Source organism: Piliocolobus tephrosceles, chromosome 14 (genome assembly GCF_002776525.5).
Source record: "Piliocolobus tephrosceles isolate RC106 chromosome 14, ASM277652v3, whole genome shotgun sequence".
NCBI lineage: Eukaryota > Metazoa > Chordata > Mammalia > Primates > Cercopithecidae > Piliocolobus > Piliocolobus tephrosceles.
Window position 1 is genome coordinate 108,274,528 of NC_045447.1, and position 18,111 is coordinate 108,292,638.

The 18,111-nt window shown below is 40.3% G+C and overlaps 1 protein-coding gene across 1 annotated transcript in view; it reads left to right on the forward strand.

Moving 5' to 3' along the window:
- Positions 1-14,058: 14,058 nt before the first annotated feature.
- LOC111528897 overlaps positions 14,059-18,111 on the forward strand; it is a 102,044-nt gene continuing 97,991 nt past the window's right edge. Inside the window, exons 1-2 of the mRNA XM_031934010.1 lie at positions 14,059-14,191; positions 16,390-16,653. Of these exons, the coding sequence (XP_031789870.1) occupies positions 14,059-14,191; positions 16,390-16,653 (397 nt within the window). The remainder of the gene's footprint in view (positions 14,192-16,389; positions 16,654-18,111) is intronic.

The window sequence follows — 18,111 nt, forward strand, 5'->3', positions numbered from 1 at the left end:
AAAAAAAAAAAAAGAAAGAAAAGAAAAGAGAACCTCCAAACTTTGCAGTGAGCGGAGATTGCACCACTGCACTTCAGCCTGGGTGGCAGAGCAAGACTTGGTCTCAAAAAAAGAAAAAAAAAAAAGAAAGAAAGAAAGAAAAGAAAAGAATCTCTAAAAAGTAGCCAACAGCTGGAGATAGACATCCATCCCAAGAAGTACAGAGCAAGTAAATGATATGATGAAGTCACCGTCTGCCAAAGATCATGGAACAAGATTCACTCAGATTCCCCTTCTTTGTCTCTGACTTGATTTTCGGGTCTACGCATTCTCCTACTACTCCTGTGTCCTCTACAATGTCCCATCTTCATCCTAGTGACATGTCTTACTTGCAACACATATACTCCATCTCCAGCCTCAACAGCCCTGTCATGATTTTCTTGTTTCCTTCTTATCTTACCCTATCTCATGCTTTCCTCTCATGACCGTAATTCCCTCGTTCTTTTAGCTGACAAAGTACCCATGAAATTAATGAAAGTAATTGCTGGATCTATGCCCATTCCCCACTCTATCCTAAAACTGGTATTCCCTTAATAATTATCTCCCTTATGCTTTAGATATGGCCTTGACAGAAAACATTACAAATATACAGCCATTTAGGTCTCCCTTTTAGAAAGATATTGGGCTATTTCTTAAAAGCCCTTGTGACTGGGAGTATGATGTGGCCTCTTTAACCTACGAAACATGGTGTTTTACTAGAAATCAGTCTAATAAATACAGTCACCCCGTGCAGCACAGTAAACGTTCCACGTCCTTGTGACAAGATGAAATCTATTTTCAAGAAACAGACATTCTTTGTAAGGGCCAAGCTCCCATTAAAGACAGCATTGTCTGCAATACCCATGCAATACCAATATCATAGGAAATTATTTTACCCAGGATCAATATTTTGGTGAACTGAAAGAGTGGGCAAAAAAATTGCTGGCTAAATGGTACCAAAGCACCCAGTCGCTTAGAAGATGATGCTTATAACTCTCTCTTTGGAGTCTATTCCAGGTTAGCTCCTCTAACCTCTGTCACAACCACTAGAGACAATAGCCAACACCACTATGCCCTCAAGGGACATTATTTAGTGTGTGGTCATAAAACCACACCAAGTACTTCCAGCCCACTGGGCTGGCTGCTGCAATGTGGCTTATGCTGTCCCTCCAATGGAAATGTATGAAAAATTTCCCAGTGGAAAAATTAGAAACATGAGAGCTCTCACAATTGCTGAGCCTGAAACCTGTGAATGGGTCATGGCTGGATGACAAGCAGCCTTAAACAGGGCCTGGGGGAGCCGCTTGCTCAGGCCAAACTTACAGGGTGCTCTCTTCTTGATATTCTACCCTTTATCACCAGGTCAGCCAACTCCTATGCTGTAAGATACATCCGACAAAGGACTAGTATCCAGAATCTAAAAGAAACTCCAACAAATTAGCAAGAAAAAAAAAAAAAAAACCACATAATCCTACTAAAAAGTGGACAAATGACATGAATGGATATTTCAGTAAAGAAGATATAGAAATGGCCAACAAATGTATGAACAAATGCTCAACATCACTAATCATCATGGAAATTCAAATTAAAATCACAATGAGATACCACCTAGTCAGAATTGTCTTACCCTAGCCAAAAGGTTAAAAACAAACAAACAAACAAAAACAGATGTTGGCACAGATGTGGTGAAAGAGAATACTCATACACTGTTGGTGGGAGTGTAAATTAGTACAACCTCTATGAAAAACACTGGAGATTTCTCAAGAAACTAAATGTAGATCTACTATTCAATCAGCAATCCCACTACTGGTATCTACCCAAGGAAAATAAGTCATTATATATAAAAACACTTACGCATGGATGTTTATCACAGCACAATTCACAATTGCAGAGATACGGAATCAAGCTGAGTGCCTATCAACAGAGGAGTGGATAAGGAAAATGTGGTATATATAAAAAATGGAACACTACAGGCCGGGCCAGCCAGGTGGCTCGCGCCTGTAATCCTAGCACTTGGGGAGGCTGAGGCGGGTGGATCATGAGGTCAGGTGTTCAATACCAGCCTGGCCAAGATGCTGAAACCCTCTCTCCACTAAAAATACAAAAATTAGCTGGGCGTGGTGGTGGGCACCTGTAATTCCAGCCACTTGGGAGGCTGAGGCAGAGAATTGTTGAACCCACAAGGCAGAGGTTGCAGTGAACTGAGATTGTACCACTGCACTGCACTCCAGCCTGGGCGACAGAGAAAGACACCATCTTAAAAAAAAAAAAACAAAAAAAAGAAAAAGGAATACTACTTAGCCACACACGCACACAAATGTCTTTTGCAGCAACTTGGAACTGGAGGCCATTACCATAAGTGAGGTAACTCAGGGATGGAGAAACCAAATGCTGCATGTTCTTACATTTAAGTGGGAGCTAAGCTATGGGTACACAAAGGTATACAGAGGGGCCTAATGGACATTGAAGGCTCAGAGAGGAGGGGAGAGGGATACAAAAAATCACCTCTTGGGTACACTGCAAATTATTTGATGACAGATACACTAAAAGCCCAGACTTCCCCACTATATAATTGCTTCATATAACCAAAAACTATTTGTACCCCTAAAGCTATTGAAATAATGATTTAAAAAATAATTAGTAGAGTTTATCTCAAACTTAAAATAGCTTTTGTTTCATAAACCCATGAGGTATTAGAGCTTCACAAAATGACTTTATAAAACTAGCTAGCCTTAGACTACGTACTGGGTTTTCAAGAAGGTGCTTGTGTGCTGGTGAGTTCCCAATGCTGTTCATTCATAAATGATAAAGAGAAACGAATCAAGAAGTAGTGGCAGCACGTGCCTGGGAAGCAGCCAGCGTAGCTCACACCCCTCCAGAGAGGCTTAGTCTCTAAGGAGAAAATGGTTTCCCCAGCCAAATGGCTTAGGAGACTCTTTAGGGGCTTGGCTTTTTTTTTTTTTTTTTAACTTTTATTTTCAGGTCAGGGGTACATGTGAAGGTTTGTTACAAAGGTAAACTCATGTCATGGAGTCTTGTTGTACAAGTTATTTAATCACCCAGGAATTAAGCCCAGTACCCAAAACTTATTGTTTCCACTCCTCTCCCACCTCCCACACTGCGTGTTCAAGTAGATCCCAGTGTCTGCTGTTTCCCTCTTTATGTTAATAAGTTCCCATCATTTAGCCTCCACTTGTAAGTAAGAACATTCAGTATTTGGTTTTCTGTTCCTGCGTTAGTTTGCTGAGGATAATAGCCTCCAGCTCTAGCTATGTTCCTGCAAAAGACATGATCTCATTCTTTTTTATGGCTGCATGGTGCTCCATGGTGTATATGTACCACATTTTCTTTATCCAATCTGTCACTGGTGGGCATTTAGGCTGATTCCATGTCTTTGCTGTTGTGAATAGTGCTGCGATGAACATTTACATGTGTGTGTGTCTTTACGGTAGACTGATTTATATTCCTCTGGGTATATACCCAGTACTGGGATTGCTGGGTTAAATAGTAGTTCTGCTTTTAGCTCTTTGAGGAATTACCATACTGCTTTCCACAATGGTTAAACTAATTTACATCCCTCCAATATGTCTAAGTGTTCCTTTTTTTCTGCATTCTCAATAGCATCTGTTATTTTTGACTTTTTAAGAATAGCCTTTCTGACTGGTATGAGACGGTATGTCACTATGGTTTTAATGTGCATTTCTCAAATGATCAGTGATAGATATTGAACTTTTTCTCATATGCTTGTTGGACACACGTATGTCTTCCTTTGAAAAGTGTCTGTTCATGTTCTTTGCTCACTTGTTAATGGAGTTGTTTTTCTCTTGTAAATTTGTTTAAGTTCCTTATAAATGCTGGATATTACACCTTTGTCAGACGCAGTTTGCAAATACTTTCTCCCATTCTGTAGGTTGCCTGTTTACTCTGTCCACAGTTTGTTTTGTTGTACAGAAGCTCTTAAGTAAATTAGATGCCCCTTGTCATTGTTTGCTTTCAGTGCAATTACTTTTGGTGTCTTTGTCATGAAATCTTTGCCTATTCCTACATCCAAGATGGTATTGCCTAGTTTGTCTTCATGGGTTTTCATAGTTTTGAGTTTTACACTATGTCTTTAATCCATCTTGAGTTGATTTTTGTATTTGGTGTAAGTGAGGGTGGTGTAAGGAAGGGTGGATGCTTCAGTTTTCTGCATATGGCTAGCCAGTTATCCCAGCACCATTTATCAAATAGGGAATTGTTTCCCCATTGCTTGTTTTTGTCAGCTTTGTTGAAGATCAGGTGGTGCTAGGTGTGCAGCTTTATTTCTGGGCTCTTGATTCTGTTCTGCTGGTTTATGTGCCTGTTTTTGTACCAGTACCATGTTGTTTTTGTTCCTGTAGCCCTGTAATATAGTTTGAAGTTGGGTAACATAATGCCTCCAGCATTGTTCTCTTTACTTAGGATTGCCTTGGCTATTCAGGCCTTTTTTTTCTGGTTCTACATTAATTTTAAGATAGTTTTTCTAGTTTTGTGAAGAATGTTGTTGGCAGTTTGATATGAATAGCATGGAATCTGCACATTGCTTTGGGCATTCTGACCATTTTAATGATGTTGATTTTTCCTATCCATGAGCCTGGGATTTTTTTTTTTTTTTTCATTTGTTTGTGTCATCTCTGATGACATGATTTTTTCATTTGTTTGTGTCATCTTTGAGCAGTGTTTTGTAATTTTCATTGCAGAGAATTCTACACCTCCCTCCCTGGTTAGCTGTATTCCTAGGTATTTTATCCTTTTTGTGGCTATTGTGAGTGGGATTGCTTTTCTGATTTGGCTCTTGGTTTGGCTGCTGTTGGTGTATAGGAATGCTAGTGATTTTTGTACATTGATTTTGTATCCTGAGACTTTGCTAAAGTTGTTTATCAGCTAAAGAAGGTTTTGGGCTGAAGGTATGAGGTTTCTGGATATAACATCATGTCATCTGCGGAGAGAGTTTGACTTCTTCTCTTCCTATTTGGATGCTCTTTATTTCTTTCTCTTTCATGATTGCTCTGGCTAGGACTTTCACTACTATTTTGAATAGGAGTGGTGAGAGAGGGCAGCCTTGTCTTGTGCCAGTTTTCAAGGGCAAAAAGCTTCCAGCTTTTGCCCATTCAATGTGATATTTGCTGTGGATGTGTCATAGATGTCTCTTATTATTTTCAGGTATGTTCCTTCAATACCTACTTTACTGAGAGTTTTTAACATGAAAGGGTGTTAAATTTTTATCAAAAGCATCTTTTCTGCATTGATTGAGATAATCATGTGTTTTTTGTCTTTAGTTCTGTTTATGTGATGAATTACTTTTATTTATTTGCATATGTGGAACCAACCTTGCATCCCAGGAATGAAGCCTGTTTGATCATGGTGGATTAGCTTTTTGATGTGCTGCTGGATTTGGTTTGCAAGTATTTTGCTGAGGATTTTTGCATTGATGTTCATCAAAGATATTGGCCTGAAGTTTTCTTTTTTCTTGTTGTGGCTCTGCCAGGTTTTAGTATCAGGATGATGGTGGCCTCATAGAATGTGTTGAAGAGGAGTCACTCCTCCTCAATTTTTTTTGTGTACTTTCTCTAGGAATGGCACCAGTTCTTTGTACATCTGGTAGAATTCAGCTATGAATCCATCAGGTCCTGGGCTTGTTTTGGTTGGTAGGCTATTTTTTACTGATTCAACTTGGGAGCTTGTTGCTGGTCTGTTCAGGAAGTCAATTTCTTCCTGGCTTAGTCTCGGGTGGGTGTATGTGTCCAGGAATTTATCCATTTTTTCAAGGTTTTCTAGTTTGCATGCGTAGAGGTGTCCATAGTAGTTTTTGGTGGTTATTTGGTTATTTTTATTTCTGTGCAGTCAGTGTTAACATTCCGTTCATTCTTTTCTTTTTTTTTTTTTTTTTTTGTTTGTTGTTGAGATGGAGTCTGGCTCTGTAGCCCAGCCTGGAGTGCAGTGGCCGGATCTCAGCTCACTGCAAGCTCCGCCTTCCGGGTTTACGCCATTCTCCTGCCTCAGCCTCCCGAGTAGCTGGGACTACAGGTGCCGCCACCTCGCCCGGCTAGTTTTTTGTATTTTTTTTAGTAGAGACAGGGTTTCACTGGGTTAGTCAGGATGGTCTCGATCTCCTGACCTTGTGATCCGCTCGTCTCGGCCTCCCAAAGTGCTGGGATTACAGGCTTGAGCCACCGCGCCTGGCCTCTTTTTTTTTTTTTTTGAGACAGAGTCTTGCTTTGTCACCCAGGCTGGAGTACAGTGGCACCATCTTGGCTCACTGCAACCTCTGCCTCCTGGGTTCAAGCAATTCTTGTGCCTCAACCTCCTGAGTAGTTGGAACTACAGGTGTGCGCCACCATGCCCAGCTAATTTTTGTATTTTTAGTAGAGAGGGTTTCACCATGTTTGTCAGGCTGCTCTCGAACTCCTGGCCTCAAGTGATCTACCGGCTTCAGTCTCCCAAAGTGCTGGGATTACAGTTATGAACCACCACACCAGGCCTCAAAATTTTAAGTTGTGTTTATTTGGACCTTCTCTCTTTTTCCTTCATTAGTCTAGGTGGTGGCCTATCTTATTACTTTTTTCAAAAAACCAATTCCTGTATTCGTCAATCTTTTGAATTACTTTTGTGTCTTGATTTTCTTCTGGTCAGCTCCGATTTTGGTTATGATTTGTCTTTTGCTAGCTTTGGGGTTGATTTGTTATTGCTTCTCTAATTGTTTTAGTGGTGATATTAGGTTGTTAATTTGAGATCTTTCTAACTTTTTGATGTGGGCAGGTAGTGCTATAAATTTCCCTCTTATTATTGCCTTACCTGGGTCCCAGAGATTCTGGTGTTGTCTTTGTTCACATTATTTTCAAATAACTCCTTGATCTCTGCCTTAATTTCATTATTTACCCAAAAGTCATTCAGAAGCATGTTGTTTAGTTTCCATGTAATTGTATGGTTTTGAGTGATTTTCTTAGTCTCAACTTCTACTTTTACTGCCCTGTTGTCCAAGAGTGTGTTTGGTAAGAATTCGGTTCTTTTACATCTGCTAAGTATTGTTTTATGTCCAATTATGTGGTTGATTTTAGAGTATGTGCCTTGTGGTGACGAGAAGAATGCATATTCTGTTGTTCTGGGGTGGAGAGTTCTGTAGATATCAATCAGATACATTTGGTCTAATGTGGAGCTTAGGTTCTGAATGTGTTTTTTAATTTTCTTCCTCTATGATCTGCCTGATAACTGTTAGTGGAGTGTTGAAATCTCCCACTGTTATTGTGTGGGATTCTGTGTCTCTTTGTAGGTCTCTAAGAACTTGCTTTATGAATCTGGGTGCTCCTGTGTTGGGTGCATATATATTTAGGATAGTTAGATCTTCTTGCTGAATTGAACCCTTTACCATTATGTACTGCTCTCCTTTGTCTTTTTGATCTTGGACTTGGCTTCTTAAAAACAACCTTAATGGCAGTATTCTTTGTCTCTTAAGTTCTTAAGTGCACTCCTATTCTTTTTTTATTTTGTTTTTTTTTGTTGTTGTTGTTTTTGTTTAGGTAGAGTCTCACTTTGTAGCCGGGCTGGAGTGCAGTGGCACTATCTCTGCTCACTGCAACCACCCCCTCCCAGTTCAAGCAATTCTCTTGCCTCAGCCTCCTGAGTAGCTGGGACTACAAGTGTGTGCCACCATGCCCAGCTGATTTTTGTATTTTAGTAGACACAAGGTTTCCCTGTGTTGGCCAAGATGGTCTTGATCTCTTGATCTCGTGATCTGCCTGCCTCAGCATCTCAAAGTGTTGGGATTACAGGCGTGACCCACCACGTGCATCTCTATTCCTATGAGACAAACATGCCACCATCGATAATATGCCAAACCTCCTTGATTGCTGCGTTTATCACCTTGACTCCTCCTGAATTGCACAGTGGTGATAAACAATGCCTGAACTTTTTTCTTTTGAGGACTTTGGAGTGCAACAACTACATTTATTCTGTGAGAAAGAAATTCATTCTTTCTCTTGAATAAGAGGAGGGACTGAACTTCCCTGAAGCAAAAAGGATTTGCCTATAAACACTGTGTTAAGAGACTTGACCAAACATTAGCCTGACTTCCACTTGGAGTAGTTAACCCCTGGCTGTGTGCTGAGTCTTTGCTCAAGAAAATACAACTAAGCTCAACTCCACGTAAGACAAAGGAGTCTGAGGTTTTTGAAAAGAGAACAAATAGGAAATAAAAAGAAACTATGGAAAAGTAAAAAGAGGAGAATTTAAAAAGTGACTGAGAACTATGTGAAGATGGAAATTATAAAAGGGATAAGTAGAGAATTACTAAAAATGACGAAGTCTCTCCCTCCTCCTGAAATAGTCTGAATAAAATAGGTCTCATTGCCTTCAGCAAGTACCCAGCACTGCTGTTTTTCTTTGACAGTGTCTAGGGTTGCCTTAGATGAAGTGGGATGAAAGGGCATTAGAAGGCACAGGCCAAAAGATCAGAACTCTTGGACTCTCAGTCCCAAATTCTATTAGTAGAGCTCCTTTTTCATATTCTTCATAGACTGGGGGCTTTGCTGAGAGTTTGTTGGGCTGAATAAAGGGAAAACAACAGACTTCTGAAGTTAGTCACATCTGTCCTTGACTCAATTATACAAACATGAGGATTCTCAAAGTTATGACGTTTTTCTAGAAATACTTTATTTTCAGGAAGTATTTATTTAAAGTTGATGACTTGAATATTAACCTCAAGGCAAGGAAATGAGTGAAATGACCTCCTAATGTCTTTCTCAAGAATCTATAACTTGGTGGTCAGCTTCTTCCCATGTTATTTTTCTTCTGGCACCTCAGTGATTTTATTAGTTTCACCCCAAGTACTCCCAGCAAGGGAAGTCAGTGATCTGAAAGGCACCAGGCTGGAGTTCTCTTGCATAAAGATCATTCTTCAAAGCAGTTCCTTCCTAGAAATTTGTTATGTTTATCTTTGCCAATCATCTATGGTTAGTGTAGTAATTATTCTGTTTTTGCTATCTTTTAGTTTTGATACTCGCTGAAGGCTTAACTTATCAATAATTAAAGCATGTGTTTCTGCTTTGATTCAGCATCTTCTTAGTGTGAGCATAGTGGCATAATTCTCTTGAATCAGTGCTGGGATTTATTTGATTATGAAAATTTATTTGTATTCAAGTATTTTAAATGCACTTTTAATATTAAGTACATTTAATATTACATGTACTATTAACTTGAAGTGTAACTAATATGAACAAATTCCGAAGTACATGAAAATAACTTTTAATCCTGTAAGCATGAGTATTAAATTTATTTCTTTTCACAGTATTAAAAGCACATGTGATATTTTGAAAGACTTAAAGGTGGGGACAAGAGGTTATTTAAACCTATGTTTGGAGGCAACTTTTATGGCTTAAACTACAAAGAATTATCCTTTTTATATATTAAATGATTGTATAGTTTTTTTAATACTCTTTTGATATGAGTGTGAAATTCTTAAAGAAAATAGCAAACATCACTAACAATCATTACAATTCTAATAGCTAACTGTTCTGAGCCATTACTTGGCACCATACACTGTTTAAAACGCCTCACTTGACCAGGCGCAGTGGCTCATGCCTGTAATCCCAGCACTTTGGTAGGCCGAGAAGGGAAGGTAATGAGGTCAAGAGATAAAGACCATCCTGGACAACATGGTGAAACTCCGTCTCTACTAAAAATACAAAATTATCCAGGTGTGGTGGTGTGTGCCTGTAATCCAAGCTACTCAGGAGGCTGAGGCAGGAGAATCCCTAGAACCAGGGAGTCGGAGGTTGCAGTGAGCTGAGATCACGCCACAGCCCTCCAGCCTGGTGACAGAGCAAGATTCCATCTCAAAACAAACAAACAAACAAACAAAATGCCTCACTTATCTCACTCATGTAATCATGATAATAACATTAATTGTATTATCCCTAACTGACATTTGGCAGGTCACAAAACTATGCAGAGAGGGATTAATTAAACTGCATAACATTACTCAGAGATTGCATTATTTTTATTACATAGGTTTTTTTGTGTTATAGTACTACATACACAGAGGCCTTCCATTGGAAATAACTTATAGGAATAATTGTAGTTCTCTGCACTTTCTTCAGCTCTTGGTTTAGGTCTCAAATTGTGAGTGATTTCTCTCTTTAGTGAAGTTGTAATGCAATTCAATAACATAGCAGAAAACACAGAAAATATTAACTGTTTATTAACCAGAAATGCACTTACATGTTGTATTAGTCCATTCTTATGCTGCTATGAAGAAATCAAGACTGGGTAATTTATAAAGGAAAGAGGTTTAATTGATTCACAGTTCTGCATGGCTGGGGAAGCCTCAAGAAACTTACAATCATGGCAGAAGGCACCTCTTCACAGGGGGGCAGCAGAAAGAATGAGTTTTAAGCAAAGGGGAAGCCCCTTATAAAACAATCAGATCTCATGAGAACTCACTCACCATCAATGAGAACAGCATGGGGACAACTACCCCATGAATCAATTGTGTCCACCCAATCCTGCCCTTTACACGTGGGGATTATGGGAACTGCAATTCAAGATGAGATTTGGGTGGGGACACAGAGCCAAATCATATCATTCTGCCCCGCCCCCCGCCCCAAGTCTCATGTCCTCACATTTCAAAACACAATCATATTTTTCCAACAGTCCCCCAAAGTCTTAGCTCATTACAGCATTAACCCAAATGTCCAAGTCCAAAGTTTCATCTGAGACAAGACAAGTCCCTTCCACCTGTGAGCCTGTAAAATCAAAAGCAAGTTAGTTACTTCCTAGATACAACGGAGGCACAGGCATTGGGTAAATACACCCATTCCAAATGGGAGAAATTGGCCAAAACAAAGGGGTTACGGGCCCTATGCAAGTCTGAAATCCAATAGAGCAGTCATTAAACCTTAGAGTTCCAAAATGATCTCCTTTGATTCCAGGTCTCACATCAAGGTCGCACCGATGCAAGAAGTAGGCTCCCAGGGCCATAGGCAGCTCCACCCCTGTGGCTTTGCAGGGTACAGCACCCCTCCTGGCTGCTTTCATGGGCTGGCATTGAGTGTCTGTGGCTTTTCCAGGGGCACAATGAAAGTTGTCAGTGGATCTACCATTCTGGTCTGGAGGACAGTGGCCCTCTTCTCACAGCTCCACTAGGTAGTACCCCACTGAGGACTCTGTGTGGGGACTCTAACTCCACATTTCCCTTCTGCACTGTCCTAGCAGAGGTTCTCCATGAGGGCTTTGCCCCTGCAGCAAACTTCTGCCTGGGTGTCCAGGCATTTCCATAGATCCTCTGAAATCCAGGTGAAGGTTCCCAAACCTCAGTTCTTGACTTCTGTGAACCCACGGGCTCAACACCACGTGGAACCCTCCAAGGCTTGGAGCTTGGACCCTCTGAAGCAATGGCCTGAGCTGTACCTTGGCCCCTTTTAGCCGTTGCTGGAGCTGAAGCTCCAGCTTCATGGGAGGCAGGGCACCATGTCTTGAGGCTGCACAGAACGGGGGGATCCTGGGCCCAGCTCATGAAACCATTTTTCCTTCCTAGGCTTCCAGGCCTGTGATGGGAGGGGCTGCCAAGAAGGTCTCTGACATGCCCTGGAGACATTTCCCTCATTGTCTTGGTAATTAATATTCCACTCCTTGTTACACAAATTTCTGCAGCTGGCTTGAATTTCTTCCAAGAAATTGGGTTTTTCTTTTCTATCGCCTTGTCAGGCTGCAAATTTTCCAAACTTTTATGCACTGCTTCCTCTTGAACATTTTGCTACTTAGAAATTTCTTCCATGAGATACCCTAAATTATCTCTCTCAAGTTCAAAGTTCCACAGCTCTCTAGGGCAGGGGCAAAGTGCTGCCAGTCTCTTTGCTAAAGCATAGCAAGAATCACCTTTATCCTAGTTCCCAACAAGTTCCTCATCTCTATCCAAGACCATCTCAGCCTGGATTTCATTTTCCATGTCACTATCAGCATTTTGGTAGAAGCCATTGAAGTCTCTAGAAAGTCCCAAACTTTCCCACATCTTCTTGTCTTCCAAACCCTCCAAGTCTCTAGGAAGTTCCACACTTTCCCACATTCTTCTGTTTTCTTTTTATTTTTTTTGAGACAGAGTTTTGCTCTTGTTGCCCAGGCTGGAAGGCAGTGGTACAATCTCGGTGTTCAAGTGTTCAAGCCATTCTCCTGCCTCAGCCTCCCAAGTAGCTGGGACTAGGCATGTAATCCTGCCTGTAATCCATGAGGCACCATGATGCCCAGCTAATTTTGTACTTTTAGTAGAGATGGGGTTTCAACATGTTGGCCAGGCTGGTCTCAAACTCCTCAGGTCACCCACCTGCCTCAGTCTCCCAAAGTGCTGGGATTACAGGGATAAGCCACCACACCCAGCCTTTATTGTCTTCTTCTGAACCCTCCAAACTATTCCAACCTCTGCCTGTTGCCCAGTTCCAAAGTCACTTCCACATCTTAGGGTATCCTTATAACAGCACCCTACGTTTGTGGTACCAATTTACTGTATTAGTCTGTTTTCATGCTGTTATGAAGAACTACTCAAGACTGGGCAATTTATAAAGAAAAGAAGTTTAATTGACTCATAGTTTCACATGGCTGGGGATACCTCAGGAAACTTACAATCATGACTGAAGGCACCTCTTCACAGTGTGGCAGCAGAAACAATGAGTTTTGAGTGAAGGAAGAAGCCCCTTAAAAAACCATAAAACCATCAGATCTTGTGAGAACTCACTATCATGAGAACAGCATGGGGAAAACCACCCCTATGATTCAATTACGTCCACCTGGTCCCACCCTTAACACATGGGGATTATGGGAATTACAAGATTACACATTAATCTTAAGTTACACATTAATAAATGTGTAATGAAACATCCCCATTTTTTAAATTTGAGTTCATTTCAATAGATATGGAAATAATAGAAAATGCCTCTGATGTCAAATTCCTGGGAAGTATAGGCAAAAAAATACCAGATCTTTAAAGGTATTTGAATAAGTAAATGTCGCAGCCAAACCATATCACTTGTTAAAAATGCACATGTTAACAATTGAATCAAAACCATTTGGAAGTTTAGATAATTCAATTTCAATCAGATTATTCCTTTTATTCTTTAAATGATAGAGAACATTATAGCCATCGGCTTGTGGTGACAATTTTTCCCTTAAATAAATGAAAAGATGAATTTATTTTTCTCAAAGAATTCTGTACCATTATTGGAATAAAAGATCATCAGTTGTAACAGAGAACTGCCAAAAAGCCTGAAATAACATTGCTGTTAAGAATTAGCTATTACAAAATCGCCCCGAGAAATCTCAGTGCTCCACAAACTTCACATCGTCGAAGGCCATAATTATTATAAACATTGACCTCTATTAATTCAGAGATCACTATCATCATTACTCTCAAGTATGCAAGAGTCATGCATAATCCCAGAACATCACATACCTAATCAGGAATGGAGAAGTAATGTCCTTTTGAATTTTATACCTCTAGTGCTGCCCATAAAAATCTTAGGATTTTGAGCTCTTTGAGGGTCATGATTTTTACCTTTATTCTCTTTGTGTCCACAAACATCTAAGATACCAGTAATGCTATTAACTAATTTGCTGACAAAGAGGAAATTGAATAAAATTTAAATATACTCTGAAAATATGATCTTTGGAATATACTAATTTTTCAGTGATTCATTCTGCACAATTTTAAATCTTTTTCATAGTAACTTCAGTTTGCCTGACTTTAAATGGGAAAACTTACATTTTAAATATATAATGAAACATCCTCATTTTTGATTTGAGTTCATTTCAATAGATATGAAAATAATAGAAAATACCCCGATGTCAAATTCCTGGGAAGTACAAGCAAAAAAACCCAGATTTTTAAAGGTATTTGAATAAGTAAATGTTGCAGTCGTCTATACTTTATAAGTTAGCTATGATGCAAAAAACAATGCATGACAGTTGCTTGTCAATTTTGTGATTTATTCAGAAATATACATCTCTGCGTACACTTACAGTTTTATACAGTCATGCAAAATGTCAAAAGCACTGATGTTACTCAAAGGAAATGTTAAGGAGCTAAGACTCACTCCAAGGTCCTTCAAAAGCCTGGCCAATCCTGTGAGTGTCGCGTGGCCTTCATGTCGCAGCCTGCATCCTGACAGGCCCTGTGAGACCCATCCAACTTCATGGAATGTGAGTCAGTAGCTCAGAGAAGGACAAGGACATCTGCAAAATTGGCTTGAAATACTCAACTTTTCAAAATTTTATATTTTTATACATATAAATATATATTCTTAGAATGTATTTTTGTTTTTCTGTCTGAACAGAAGTGCAATAATGCTTTAAAAATATTTCTAAACAGGCCTGGCGCCGTGGCTCACACCTGTAATCCCAGCAACTTTGGGAGGCCGAGGCGGGTGGATCACGAGGTCAGGAGATCAAGACCATCCTGTCTAATACAGTGAAACCCCATCTCTACTAAAAATACAAAATCAAAATTAGCCAGAAGTGGTGGCGGGCACCTGTAGTCCCAGTTACTTGGGAGGCTGAGGCAGGAGAATGGCGTGAACCCAGGAGGCGGAGCTTTTAGTGAGCCGAGATCCCGCCACTGCACTCCAGCCTGGGTGACAGAGAGAGACTCTGTCTCAAAAAAGAAAGAAAAAAAAATTCTGAACAAATGATGATGAAAATAAGAAACTGAATTCAATTGCAAACAATGAATTTAATCACTAGTTTCTTCTACTTTATACTATATGTGAATTTGGTTTAGAAAATACAACATAAAAGGATATAAGTAAAAACCAAATGTTGAGCATTACTAAAGTAAAAATGTTGAATGGAATGCTTTATTATGTATGTATGCATGTATGTATGTATGTATGTATGTATGTATGTATTTATTGAGACATGGTTTTACCCTGTTGCCCAGGCTGGAGTGCAGTGGCAAGACCATGGCTCACTGTAGCCTTGAAATTTCAAGCTTAGGCTAGCCTCTGACCTTAGCCTCCTGAGTAGCTGGAACTACAGGTGTGTGCCACCATGCCTGGCTAATTTAAAAAAAAATTTTTTTTTTTTGTAGAAACAGACTCTCACTATGTTGCCAGGACTTGTCTCAAACTCCTGGGCTTAAGGGAGCCTCCTGTCTTCGTCTCCCAGAGTACTGGGATTATAGGTGTGAGTCATCACATGTGGCCTAAATGATATATTTTAATTTTGTACCTAGCACATGAGTTTCAAAGTTGTCACCCTCCAGGAATTTTCATAAGGTCAGTTTAATTATTAATTGCACATTTTATAATTATAGAATTAATGCATAAATACAGTAAAACAAAATAAAATGTGAAACTACAAAATTGTGTGAAATAAAAAAAAGAATATTTCTTCTTCTCTGTCTCTATACATTTTCCATCTTTACCATGTTCAACATATCTTTATTACTAGTATTATGAAAAATTTAAAGCATATACAAAAGGAAATAAATAGCATCATGAATGAATAGTATAATTAACTCATTGACCTAATAACCTGCTTCAGTTTTGGACAGTTTTGATTCCTCTGATCCCACTTCCCTGACACAGATTAATTGAAGAGCATTTCTGGCATCCTATCGTTTCATCCACGAATATTTTAGTATCCATCTCCAAAGGGTAGGGATCCCCTTTTTAAAATAATACATCTAAAAAATTAGCCAGAATTGCTTACTTTTAACAAAAATCCAGTCACTGTTCAAATTTCCCTGATTGTCTTATTTTGTTTTTTTGAAGATAGAGTCTCACCCTGTCACCCAGGCTGGAGTGCAGTGGCACGATCTCTGTTCACTGCAACCTCTGCCTCCTGGGTTCAAGTGATTCTCCTGCCTCAGCCTCCCAAGTAGCTGGGACTACAGGCACCCACCACCACGCCTGGTTAATTTTTTGTATTTTTAGTAGAGACGGGGTTTCACCATATTGGCATGTTGGCCAGGCTTGTTGGCCAGGCTTGATCTCCTGACCTCAAGTGATCCACCCACCTCAGCCTCTCAAAGTGTTAGGATTACAGGTGTGAGCCACGGTGCCTGGCCAGTCTTACATATTTCTTCACACCATTTTTCTTTTTTTAAAAAAAGCTGAATCCTTGTATGGATATTACAATGGATTACAGAGTCTCTAAAGCATTCTTTATTCTTATTCTTCCCCTTCCATCTTTTTTTCCATGCAATTTGTTAAAGAAACCAGGACAGAATCCACGGTGTAGATTTTTATGATTGTGTTGTCACTCTGGTGTCATTTAACACGCTACTCTGACCCCAGTATTTTCTGTGAAACCCACAGGTTAGGGGTGTTGGGCAGATTTGTTTGCTTCTGGGTTTGTGTTTCCAACTCTCAGACTCAGGACCTGCTAACAATCCCCTAGAGCAGCTCAGAACGATTTGCTTGATTTTGACTGAACACCAGAGGGCAGTGCAGGTGGACACCACGAGCATCGCTGTCAACACACAGGGGCGTGTGGGCACAGGGATCCTGCACTGCCAGGCGAAGCTCCCTTCTCTGCTCCCAAGCAATCTCTTTCTCTCCTCCGAAGCACAGCCACATACTCTAGGTCCTAAACTCTGGGGTGCACTAACGACCAAGAGGTGCATGAGCACCAAATGTGAGAGGACAGGAGTCTGGAAACCCATCGCAGGAGTCTTCTCAGAACCTTAGGACAGTCCTACTGTTGTGGGAGTAGGAGAAGAATGACTAGTTAAGGAAATAAATACATAGTGTCCAATGTAAGTGCCATGGGGAAGAATAAAGCAGGGAAGGGCAAGAAGATGCCAAGGGTGGACAAAGAAGCTCTCATTGATAAAGAGACATTAGAGCACACATCTGAAGGTGGCGAGACAGTCAGCCTTTCACATATCTGGAGCAAGCTTGTTGCAGTAAGAGGAAAGAGCAGGTGCAAAGGCCCTGGGGCAGGAACATGCCAGTTGCGTTTGAGGGGGACAGCAAGCTGTCATAACTGCAACAGAGAGAGAAGGGGGAAGATGGTAGTGAATGAAATCTGAAAAGGAGCAGATGATGCATGATTTTTAGGCCGTTATAAGGACTTTGGCTTTTACTCCTGTGAATCAGAAAGCTACGTGACTGGGGTGAGGTAGTGCTTTACTAAGAGGAGCGATGCTCTATGACAATTTTTAAAGGATCACTCTGGTTGCTGAGTTACAAATACTTAGAATGTGTCAGCTGGGAGATCAATGGGGAGGTGATTGCAATCATCTGGGGATGGCTGCTGCAATCTATCTTAGAAACTTGCATGGTTCATGCTTTTTATTTTAGGCAAGTTCATTAGCATTTGCTTTTCAGATACTTAATGAACCTTTCAGTCTATTTAGAGAATAAAGCATGTGCCTAAATGATCAGCACACAGTATTAGAAAATGGAAAGCCATGAGTATAATAACAGAGGCGCCCTCAGGGGCAAAGTGAGGTCAGGAGAGGAAGGGACTGCAGCCAGCTTGGCAGGTGAGAATGGCATAGGACAGGCTTTCCTTGAGGTGGTCACAAATACAGTTTTATCAGTTTTCCTTGTGATGACCACAAACACAGTCTTATCAGTTTCCAGAAATAAAACCTTACAAATTTTCACCAATAAAATGCTGCAACATATCCTATACCATATGCCAATTTAAAATAGGTTTTACTCCAATGAGTTAGGTTATCTGCAAATAACACATGGTCAAATCCCGTATGTATGTGTAGCAAATACTTTCTCAGTGTCCTGTTGTTTTTAATCCAGCGTGTTTCACCAGCCTGGCCTAGGCTAGGGCTGGCACCTAGAGAGTCATTAGGGGAAGTGTGTGTTTGTTTTGGGGTGTGTGGAGTGTGTGTGTGTAAGACTCATTGGCTCTACTCCAGGCCCCCGCTATCAAAATTTCTGGAGGCGGGAATCAAGTGTGACACTGATTTGGAAACCACCAATACAGTTCACAGTCTTCTAATCCAATCTATAACAGCTGCCTTCATGACAAACTGAATGTTGAAAGCTGTAGAAGGTGCCAGTAAGTAAAAATAGAGGTGGAGGGAAAGCCATTTCAGACAAAGGGCATAGAGCACTAAAAACCATAGGA